This window comes from Mastomys coucha, unplaced genomic scaffold, assembly GCF_008632895.1.
Source record: "Mastomys coucha isolate ucsf_1 unplaced genomic scaffold, UCSF_Mcou_1 pScaffold3, whole genome shotgun sequence".
Lineage (NCBI taxonomy): Eukaryota > Metazoa > Chordata > Mammalia > Rodentia > Muridae > Mastomys > Mastomys coucha.
The window spans coordinates 19,185,158-19,197,221 of NW_022196909.1; the positions used below are offsets into that span (position 1 = coordinate 19,185,158).

Genomic DNA, 12,064 nt, shown 5'->3' on the forward strand with positions numbered 1-12,064 from the left:
AAAGTCCTGGGCAGCTCTCACAATATCCGCTTTTCCATCTTCTGGGGACAGCACCTTCACTGCCGAAGCGTAATTTAAAACTAGAGAAAAGAACAGACACGATAAAATTTAAAACACTTTTCTGTATTTATTTCAAAATCAGGTTTATGACATAAGTTCAGATCGACCTAAAGACACATTGTGATAACAAGAAGCCAGTCACGATCTCCCATGCCAGTATCTTACTACACACCTGCTTTTCTCCTCTGAAAGGAGCCATGCACCCCCAGTCTATAAGAAATGGGGCTTATTTTTATACACATCTTTTCCAAATCCTAAAAGGAACTTTGTACAGTAAGGAAACCCTCTATGAAAGAGGCTCCCTATAATTTTTGTTTATCTAAAAATGCCATCTACATTCGGAGTCAATTTAGTAATAACATAAAACTACAGAGTAAAGAATACTATGTTTCAGTAGAGTATGTGTGCACCATCCATATGCCTTTCTGACTCTGGAAGACAATTTATAAATGTTAGGACTCTAGCTAAATGATAACAGTGCAAAAGCAGTATTTATAAACCTTCTTTCATATTGCCTAATGGGAAAACCAGGTTTGCATAATTTCTATACTAACTAACTCACTAATATAATTATACATTCCTGGGATTCTTTGCTCATGGATCATAAAATCTGCCTGGTTAAATAAAGTCTTTAACATGGATTCATTTATATAATGTCAATTGTTATTTTATCATTTTCTGAACCATTTATCATTATCTCCTAGCAAGAAAACTTACTGATAATAAAAAATAAAAAAGGAAGATAAAACACACCAAGTGCCCAACCACCCACAACTTACCTTGATCGTCTTTATCATTACTGTTTGCAAACTCTGCTGAGTATTTGGAACAATCTTGGCCCAAAAGTTCCTGTTGCTGTTTTAAAATTTCATCCATCAATCTGGAATTATTTCTCTTGAAAATACCTTAAAAATAAAATTATGAACAAATAAACCACAGCCAGGTTAGGTGATGTTCTTCAATGACTAATGGATTTCTGCTGTGGATACAACACTAGACCCAAAGCTGCATTTCAAGTAAAGCAGAAATGACTAATCTCAAACTGGAATGTAAAAGGAAACATGACAGCAGAGCTGGTTAATACCAGAGTCCGGCTTTATTCTCAGTCAGAAAAAGGGCCATTGGGCTGGAGAGATGGCTCAGTGGTTAAGAGCACTGACTGCTCTTCCACAGGTCCTGAGTTCAATTTCCAGCAACCACATGGTGGCTCACAATCATCTGTAATGAGATCTGATACCCTCTTCTGGTGTATCTCAAGACAGCTACAATGTACTCATCTACATAAAATAAAAATATTTTTTACAAAAAGGGGGGGCCAGGGCTACTTAGCTACCTACTTGAAAGCAAGTGAACACCTGAGTAGGAATGATTAAGACCTGTGAAGGAATTAACAGGCCCCTCACCTGAAACCTATATTTACGTAGTAAGAAACTGAAGTCCAGTGTCTAGAAGGGGCTGGACTTTGCTCCTGATTCCCAGTTGAACATCTTTTCTTTGCAGATTTATTATACACATTAAATGCTACTGCTTCATTTTGATTTGTTTTGTAATAAAAGTAGTATAAAGTATGCACAAAGTAAAAGATAAAATAAGAGCAAAATTAAGAAAATTTAACTTGAGGTACAGAAGTACAAAAGTAAAATGTGATCTTCCAACCACACACAGAAGCTACCATTTGTTACCACTCCATCCCTTAGAAAGAAGACAAAAGTATGCATACATTTAATGAGCTAACTTGGTTTGGTTTGGTTTGGGTTTTTTTTTGTTTGGTTGGTTGATTGGTTTTCGAGACAGGGTTTCTCTGTTTAGCACTGTCTGTCCTGGAACTCACTCTGTAGACTGGGTTAGCCTCGAACTCAGAAATCCGCCTGCCTCTGCCTCCCAAGTGCTGGGATTAAAGGCGTGCGCCACCACCGCCCAGCCTAACTTTTTTTAAAAGGAAAAGGAACTGAGGGAAATGATGGGGCAGGAAAAGGGAAAGAGGGGAGAAATCAGCTGTATGCAGCAGCTGGGCTCATCCATGCAACAGCAGCGTGTCCTTCTGAGTGAAAGTGGCCCCCACAGGCTCCCAGGGCGTGGCATTCTTTGAGACGTGTGGTCTTGTGGAGTAGGTGTGGCCTTCCTGGAGAAAGTGTGCCCGCAGGGGTGGGCTTTGCGTTTCCAGAAGGTCGAGCCAGGCTCAGTGCTTACCCTCTGCCCCTGCTACCTGCTGATCTTCTCCAGCACCATGTCTGCCTGCATGCTGCCAGGCTACCCATGACCAGAAAGAACTGAGCCTCTGAAACAAGAATGAGCCCCAATGGATGTCTCTTCATGGCACGAGAAAACCAAGACAAGAAGTAATAAAAAGCAATGTCTTCCAATGGAAGAAGGCTTAGTAGAAGAAAGACATGGGGGCCCACAAGGTGTCTCAGTAGGTAGGCAACAGTGCTTGCTGTGTGTTTAAGTTCCAAGTCCATATGGTGGAAAGAGTCAACTCCCACATGTGTCTTCTGACCTCCACACTCATGCCCTGGTACATATGCACTACCACCACCACCACCACCACCACCAACAACAACACACACACACACACACACATACACTAAATAGATAAATAATGTACAACAGTTTGTTAAAGCAAGATTTGGGCTGAACTACATCTAGTTAACAGAAAAGCTCCATATAGAGAGAGCATTAGATAGGGCAGATGCTTAGGACAGGTGGAATCTGAAATGCATCACACACACAGGCTACTGATGAAATGGTATGCACAAGAAAAGAAGTGAGGGAGGCGCCAAGCTTTATTTCATACTGCTTGCCAACAGTTTTCAAGTGATGAGTCGATAGGCAGCAGACTACTATGGACTCCTCAAATAATTCAGTGATGCTAAGAACAACTATAAGCAACCTAAGGATAGAGAATATGACATAAGAGGAAAATGTAGACCATCCCACGGCTTTTATACTAGGTAGTAGAAAATCACTTCTTAAAAGGTAGTTATTTGGGCAGGGATGTCTGTCTGCCATGGGGCATACAGGGGCCACAGCACATGCATGTGAATGTCATAAGACAACTTTAAAGGAGCTGGTTCTATCCTGCTGGAAAGAAAACAGTCTCCCAGGCTCCCAAGCTCCCAAAAGGTAGGCGGGGCCTAGGCTGGCTCGGTGGTTAGGAGGACGTATAGTTCTTGCAGTAGACCCAAGTTTGGTTCCTAGTGCCCAGGCCATGAAGCTCTAGCACCTGGAACTCTAGCTCCGGTGGTCTTCTTCTGCACTCTATGGCTGCCTGCATTCACACCTGCACATTCCCTCACATACATATACAAAATTAAAAGTAAATTTTTTTTCTTTTACTTTTTCTCTTACTTGGGCATTTTCTTTGACAGAGACTGTAAACTAGGAAATATAAGAGTGAACATAAGAGCTGAGAGTGGCAGAGCACACTATAATCCTAGAATGTGTGGAGGCAGGACGACCAAGAATTCAAGGTCAGCCTTCCTACAAAGTAAATTCAGAATGAGCCTGGGCTACGTAATGGGGACAACACTACACCCACACCCAAAAAGTGGTTGTTTTGGAATATACACAATAATTTCAGAGGAAAGTGGTTAACACAGGAACTACGTGTAGCAATGTTCAGAATAGACATACTTGTGCAAAGATAGTTACAGATGTTGTAACTTTCAAGTCAAAACCTCACATGTATAATACAAAAATGTCTGTGCCATGTCAAAGGGGAGATAAATAAATGATATAGACATACAAATATTACAAGTCTCAATTATCTACTAGAATTCAGTCCAGGCCAGCCAGGGCCAGAGTGAGGCCCTGTCTCAAAGAAAAACAAAACAAAACAAGCAAAAAATTAGACAACAATTTAGATTTTAAAAACCTTAATTTAAACAATGTAAAAATCTCAGTAACATTCCAGCCAGGACATATCAATTTATTTTAAAAGGTGGCTGAGTGGGACTGAGTTTGTTTCACAGGCATGAGAACCTGCTCAAATCCTAGAACTTGCTTAAAACCAGGAATGGTTGCATGTATGCCTGGAACACTAACTAGGCAGGCACACAGAAGAACTGCTGGGGCTTACTGGCTACCAGCCTAGCTGCAGGTCCAGTCAGAGGACCCACTTCAAGGGACTACGGTAAAGGATAATAAAACCGGATACCTGATAGCCTCTCTGGCCTCTGCAGTGCACATGGCCCCACACACATACCACACTTGCACTCACATGCACTTCTGTCTTGCTTCTGCCTATCAAGATCACAGCAATCCCCCTCTTCCCAATTCTTAAGGGTATTAGTCTTCACCCAGTTTGCAGCTTTACTTTACCCTCCAGATTAAAAGTGGGAACACCTTAGCAACTCTTGCTCTCTTTAAGGCATCCCAGAGCCTTCTGCATTCCCAGGAAGCACTCTACTGGCACAGGCTAAGGTCTGCCCAGAACTCATGTCTCTTGCCTCTGCGTCCCACAGGGCTGGAATCCCAGGTACTAATGGTGTACTTAGCCATCAAAGTGGGTCCCAGGTCTTCCAATCTTTACTCTTCGCTCCTCCACTTCCCTGAAGCACTGACATCAGCATCTGCTTGCTTCTCACATTCTCCACTGATGGCAGGCCATCATCCCCCTCTTCTTCTTTTCCACTGAACCTCTGTCCTACCTCCCCAAATGGAGAGAACTCCTCAGTCCTCTCTCACTCACTGCCCATGTGCTTCTCCTTGAGTCTAGTCATTCAGAGATCTTTAAATCTACTAGGGGACAGGCCAAGGGTAAGGTAAGTGTGGCAAAATTTAGGGTACATATTTAAAGATGTGCCAAGAAACCTAATGAGAAAATTATGCAGCATCTCTATAAAATTAATGTAAAGACATCCATGTTGAAGAAGACATTTCACTTTTAAGTAAGAAGCTATTGTTTTGTTCCCAGTATGTCCAGTTCATCCCAGCACTCACTTCTACCTTGAAGTTCTATAAACAAGTAAATGTGAGCAGAGTGAAGACATGGTAGTATATCATAAAAGGCTGGCTCTCAAAACAATCAGGGGAAGTTGGGGGATGGCACAGTAGCTCACACCTGTAAGCCCAAACACTTAGGAAACAATCAAGGTTACTGTGGATCTGAGGCTAGCCTAGGCTACATCCAAAAATCGCAGGGCATCCTGGGATACATACAGCTTGAGGCTGAGACCTCATCTCAAAAGGGGAAGGGGCTGTACAAGTAAAAGTTATATGCATTTAGGGCTAAGGCATGGAGGAAAGCAGGCACAGTGAGAATTGTAAATGGATGAGGAGAACTGACAAGCTTCCAGCTCTATTTCTAAAGGCAGCATGAACCAGGCATCTTCTCCACTCTCGTGCCACTACTAAGCTAAGCTCTCTGGCTACTCTACAGCAATGGCTTCTACACCTTCATTCCAGTCACTGCAGCCTTCTTCATGCCCTCCCAGCATGCTTCACTGGGCTACCAATTCCTCAGCTTTGGGTAAACCTTCCATCTTGGCACAGTCCAGCCATCATCGTCAATGACTCCACAATGTAATAAACCACATAGCATAAACACTGCTGCTTGTGCCTCCACAGCAAATGGGTAGAAAATACATGACTAGGAAACAAGTCAACCTATTTCTTTGTGGCTCTATATTCAACAAAATAAGGACTGCCTTACACTTCTCAGACAGATGAAGTCACCCAACCCCTATCCTTTGAGTGCCCTTCCCTGGCCTACCCTATAGAATTCTCCCAATTCTTCTTGGGGCAGCTGATGTGTCACTCCCCTCCAGGGACCCTCTCCAGGGTCCCATTCTTCCCCCAACACACATGGATTTGGTTCAAATTCCTTAATAAACTTAACACTGAACTTTTAAGTAGCACTAACTTATCCAAGCACCGCTAGCACTGAAATACACTCTTACCTGTGAATTTCTAGCTTAGGAATCTCTTTCCCCAAGTCACTTTCCATAAAAGAAATTCAATGTTTATTTAACAAATAATCCGTGTACACCAAAACCTAAAGGGACAGAATACTGAATGGGGACTCTGGTTTCCAGGAACTTTTCACAATACAAGCAGACACTTCCTGACTGCACGCAGAATTTACAAGGAAAGAAGGACAGAGCCAGACAGTTATAAAGTATTTCTATGTAAACTCTCAGAGAGTTAGAGAGAAACTTGCTATAAGCTGAGCCGGGCAGACAAACGGTTAAAATATAACCTATAGTTTCTGTTTGAGGCTTACATGAACCAGATTATGAGGAAAATGATTCCTAATGACACACAGCTTGAGCACTATGACCGATCATACTCTATGGCATTTACTTCATCCATGACATGTAAGTATTGCTAGTGTGCATTTCTCTGTAGCAATCTACACACACTTCACATGATACACAAAAAAGGCCACAAACAGAAGGCTGGCTTTGACTGACAGGTTTCTGAAGTAATAGCATAGGGCATATGGAAGGTTTTTTTTTTAAAGATTGATTTATTTTATGTATGTGAGTATACCATAGCTGTCTTCAGACACATCAGAAGAAGGCATGAGATCCCATTACAGATGGTTGTGAGCCACTATTTATGTCGTTGCTGGGAATTGAACTCAGGACCTCTGGAAGAGCAGCAGTCAGTGCTCTTACCCCGAGCCACCTCTCCAGCTGTTTTTTTTTTTTTTTAAATTTCATAATCTGCCCTATTTATCTTCTCCAACCCAAGCTGACTGAACCAAGAATAATGAAATGAACAAAGTGAGCTCACATATCCATCTGAAGACACAATTTTCAGAAAATATAGTATTGCATTTTTAACCATTTAAGACAAAGCTGGTGGTGCATGTGGCAGGGAGACTGAGAATTCAAGTCCAGCCTAAGTTACATAACAAAACCAATAAAATAAAAATAATTATTCTACCCTTGAACGGTGAGGGAACCGATTCAGAATGGTCAAACAACTGTCCTTAAGTGTTAAAGGATTTGATCTGAAATCTAGGTCTAAATTACTACTTATTCAATATTTATGACTTGTGTGTGTGTGTGTGTGTGTGTGTGTGTGTCCATGTGTGCACCTGCCATGTTTATACAAGTCAGAGGATAACTTTTTGGAGAAGTTTTTTCCACTCTGACATGGACTCTGGAGATGCAACTCCAGGTTGTCGGGTGCAGCAGCAATCATGCTCAGCTGCTGAGCTGTACGGAAAGCCCACAAGTATTAACTTGGAAAACCTGGAACTACAGCCTGCGGTGGTGTGAGTGAGACTGTCCCCTAAGCTCACATATTTGAACAGCTGGTCCTCGGTGGTGATGGTGCATTGTCTGGGGAGGCTCAGGAAGTGTGGGTTTGCTGAGGAAGTATGTCACAGTGTTATCACAGGGACTGTTGATAGTTAATTTGTTTTTTCTTTAGCTTTTTAAAAAAAAAGCTTTGAGAAGGTTCACAGGGCACACAAGGATTCTTGCAATAACCTGGAAATCTAATCTAGGTTTTGTAATAACATAAGGAATTTCTATTTTGTTGCTCTATAACTATCTTACAAAGGCTTGACTTCCCGAAGGAAAGTAATCATAAGAAGAAAGAGTTTGTCAAAGAGTCATCTTTGAAAACACAGGGACACACTCTAATTTCCATGGGGGGGGTGGGGAACCTTAGGCTAGGAAACCTGCATCTCAGGGTGAAAAAAAAACAAGTAATTTTTTTTTAATGTTTCTTGATAAACACGAGCTATACGTATTGTAAGCCAAACGTGTTTCTTTTTATAGTCTAAGAAATGTTTGTAACTGTGGTACTAAAAACTAAGTGCAAAGTTTAGACAACAAGAGAGTTCTCTGACCGCGCGTGGTAACACACTAGAATGCTCCTGCCCTAACACATCATAACATAGCTGTTCTGCTTCTAGACCTGCCCGTGGTGCATGTCTCCACACAGCGCTGCAGTACAGTGTCTGCTGTCACTGATGCAACATTTATCCTTCCTTGTCCCACTCTCCTGGATAGCTCAATCCTAGTATTCTACCAAAAACCTCTGGCTGATTTTGTTCAAGTTTCAAAATAGAGGAGCTGGTATTTCTGGAACTGAATAATGTAGTTTGGTCGTAGAGCACTTGCTTAGCATGTTTTAAGACCCTGGGATTAAATCCCAGGCATCACACATTAGCCAACCAAGAAACCAGAATTTCCCCAGCTGCAGGCTATTACAGAGATAGCGCTGCTGTATATTCTCTCAGCATTCAAAGTTCATCTTTTTAAGGAAAGAAGAGTACTTCTGTGAGCATTTACAAGAAAGTGGAAAGAGTCCCAGTTGACTTAATCATTTTGACACATCCAAGAGTCACCTGCAATGTCTCAATCGAGGGACCACCCAGATCAGAGTGACTCATAGACAAGTATGTGGAGACTATCTTGATTGTTAACAGATATAGGAAGGCCCAGCACACTGTGGGTGGCATCATTCCCTAAGCCCTAAGGGTCCTGGGCCCTAAAAAGGTAGCTAAGCATGAACCTGTAATAGAACCAGCAAGCAGTGTTCTCCTTGGTTTCAGTTTGAGTTTCTACTCTGACTCCCCCAATGATGGACTGTAAATTGCTGTAAGTATAAACCAAAATAAACCTTTTTCTACCCTTTTGGTCACATAGCTTTATTACAACAACAGAAATAAAACAGGAACTGGGATATTATGTGAGTCCAGAGACATTAGTCCTGGTAGTGAATATAGCATTCTAAGTACAACAGGAATCTACTAGAGGGTTTAATTCAAGTTTGAAAGATGTTATTTTAAAACAAAATGGATCACAGCCAGGTTTGATTGTGTACACCCATGTTAGGAATGGGATGCTAAAGGACAAGTTCAAGGCCAGCTTAGGCAACAGTGAGTTCCAAGCTAGCCTGAGCTAGAGTTAGATGCTTTCACAAAAAAACCAAGAGCTAAACCCTTGGCTTGGTGGTATTCACAGGTCCTGGATTGAACCCCCAATCCATGCCATCCCTAAACCCTTGGCCTGGTGGTACTCACAAGCCCTGGATTTAATCCCCAATCCATGCCATCCCTAAACCCTTGGCTTGGTGGTATTCACAGGCCCTGGATTTAATCCCCAATCCATGCCATCCCAGAAAATCACTTTGCTGACAGGTGGAGAATGGATTATAGAGAGGTCAGAATCTGGATAAAGACCAACTGGGGGCTAGTGTAGTAACACAAGTGAGAGATAATGTTGCTGAAATTTGAGTGGGACAGATGACATCAATACAAGGGGGACACTTCACACATACTCCACATACGGCTACAAAGGGCCAATGACAAGCTACACCTCCACAGAATGTAACAAAACACTCAGGTGAGCTTTCAACATGAACAACTTAAGGAAAGTGACTCCTGCTTTCTAGCATGGAGGAAAATATGAGAGGGCAGATGTGAGGGGATTTTCAAGAGTACTGTTTTAGACATAGAATATTGGAGATACAGAGTGAGGCTCAAGTCATGAGGCAATGGGGCTAGAGGTACAAACGGCATGCCAACACAAAGTGGTACTTAAAATCACAGGAGAGACACCTGACACAGTACTAGACCGCCCAGACCCACTCAGCAAGCTGGTCATGGCCAAGCTGAGCAGAAATACGAGGACTCACATACATCTCACATTTAAAAGAGAAACAAAAGAGAAGCCAGGCATGAGACTTAATAGGCACAGATGTGAATCAAGACATGTAAGCAAACATGGTGTTTGCAGAAACCAGGGATACCTACATTTCAAACAGAAATAAGTCTGCCAGTCTACACATAAGATTACAAACTCATCTCAGACTTCTTACTGGAGTCTTTTAAGATCTCTGACCTGGCAGCAGCAGCAGCAGCAACATTAGAACAATGGTAGTGTCAGCAGCAATGCAAGCCTTTAATCCCAGTACTAACTCAGGAGGCAGAGGCAGGCAGATCTCTGTTTGAGGCAAGCTTGGTCTACAGAGCAAGCTCCAGGACAGCCAGGGCTACACACAGAGAAAAAAACCTCTGCTCTGAAAGGTAACTGACACTCTGGGATGGAACAGAGGTCTCCACATTCAGCCACCCTCGTGCCCAAGCAAGTGCATACTAGCCAGGCAATAAGACATGACATGACCTTTCCAAATTAAGAAAACCAGGAAACAGGAAGTTTAAGTGAGTATTCTTTCAACAAATCCTGCCTGTACTTCTTAAAGGTTCTTCAAGATTCATGTGAAATGTATAATCAATCTAATAAAGTGACTTTTAAAATATACATTTAACATATCTTTTGACATTACAATTTTTACAATTGTTCCTTTTATAGAAGCAGACCTTTTAAGAAATAGCTAGCAAAAAAGGATTTATAGGACAAAGAAAAGAAAAATAAACTGAAACAGTTTCCTAGTTATTAAGCTCCTCTAAGCTATGCAATTAAAGCAATATTTCCTTATACACAATGCCTCTGAGACCTACGTAAATGACCTGTTGGCTACCTTCATGTAACCTCTGTTACACACAACCACTGCACTACTGGAGGGGGATCTTTGGAGAAGAAAACAAATCCTTAATACTACAATTATTTTAAATGAAAAATATATTAAAATTTTACATGACTACCACAATCATAAGCATAAATCCTTATAAGCCACTGAACCATTTTATTTTAATGGAGAGCCTCATTTTACTTCACAGATCAACAACTATGCTAGAATGTTAACATACTACAGCAAAGAAACAAGCACGTGCTGGTGGCTGCGTGTAATGGCTTTAAGCACCTCAAACACAAGAAGTATGTAAGCTGAAGACAACATACAGGCTTTCTCAGCTCCAGCTGCATTTTATTTTAGGTGCCTGTTTCATCAACATCCAGAAGCAAGCACAGAGCTTCACAAATGAGGCAAGCACACCCCCTCCCCACTCCACCCCCCAGTGCACCCCCAGCAACATCTCCAGCTAAAACTGCAAGCTCTGAAACAAGAATGTCTTCACAACTCTTATTATCTGACACACAGTTCAACAGAGAGCAAAAGCTCCATAAGGTTAAGCTGCGGTGATGAAGCAGGTATCCTGGCGCTCGGGTGAATGTTTACATCAGTGAGATATGAGGAGGAAAACCATCTGCCTTAAAATGCCCTTTATAAAAAGTTTCTGTCACCTGTAAGTCGTAGCATGATACCATGACCTGAAGATGACGCAATATGCCAGTCCATAAAGGGACTACTGTCTGTTCTCTAAATGAGGAAATCAACATAAGCTATAAGAACAAAAGCTTAAAAAAAAAAATGGTTCAAATTCTAAACCTGGCTCCTTAGGGGATATGTCTCTTGGCTTTCTGATCCTGTCTCTTGAGCTGGAAATCCTTTAGACTTACTATATTTTTGCATACCACACAGCACACAGGAAAGAGGATGCAAGGGGATGGCGAGACAGACTGCTCAGCAAGTCAAGGCTCTTCTTGTCTTTGAGCCTGGAGACCTGAGCCACACATGGTGGAAGAGAGCCAACTCTTACGAGCTGCTCTCTGACCTCTTACGAGCTGCTCTCTGACCTCTTACGAGCTGTTCTCTGACCTCCGTGAGTGTGCTGTGATACATACACCGCAGAACCAGAGCCAAAGAACTAAGTGGCTTTTTTTTTTAAAGAATTTAACAACAACAAAAAAATTGTATCTATTAAAATTTTAATACATGGGGCTAAAGAGATAACTCAGTGATTAAAATTATGTACAGCTCTTGCAGGAGACCCAAGTTCACTTCCCATAACCAATACAGCTGCCTTCAACTCTGGCTTCAAGGTATCTATTGCCCTCTTCTGGCCTCTTGTGGCCTCCACTTCCGGCCTCTGAGAATACCAGCACTTAAGGAACACAACACACAAATTAAAAATAAATCTCTGTTTAAAGGGCCTAATGCATATATCTAACACTAGCTTAACAGAAGAGTATTAAGAACAAAATTATTGGCCAAGCAGTGGTGGTACACGCCTTTAATCCCAGCATTTATGAGGTAGAAGCAAGCGTATTTCTGAGTTCAAGGCCAGCCTGGTCTACAG

The 12,064-nt window shown here is 41.9% G+C and overlaps 1 protein-coding gene across 1 annotated transcript in view; it reads right to left on the reverse strand.

The window, feature by feature from the left end:
- Positions 1-12,064, reverse strand: part of Nus1 (NUS1 dehydrodolichyl diphosphate synthase subunit) — a 33,327-nt gene that overhangs the window by 15,336 nt on the left and 5,927 nt on the right. The window contains exons 2-3 of the mRNA XM_031348538.1: positions 840-965; positions 2-80 (exon numbers count right to left, since the gene is read on the reverse strand). Of these exons, the coding sequence (XP_031204398.1) occupies positions 2-80; positions 840-965 (205 nt within the window). The remainder of the gene's footprint in view (position 1; positions 81-839; positions 966-12,064) is intronic.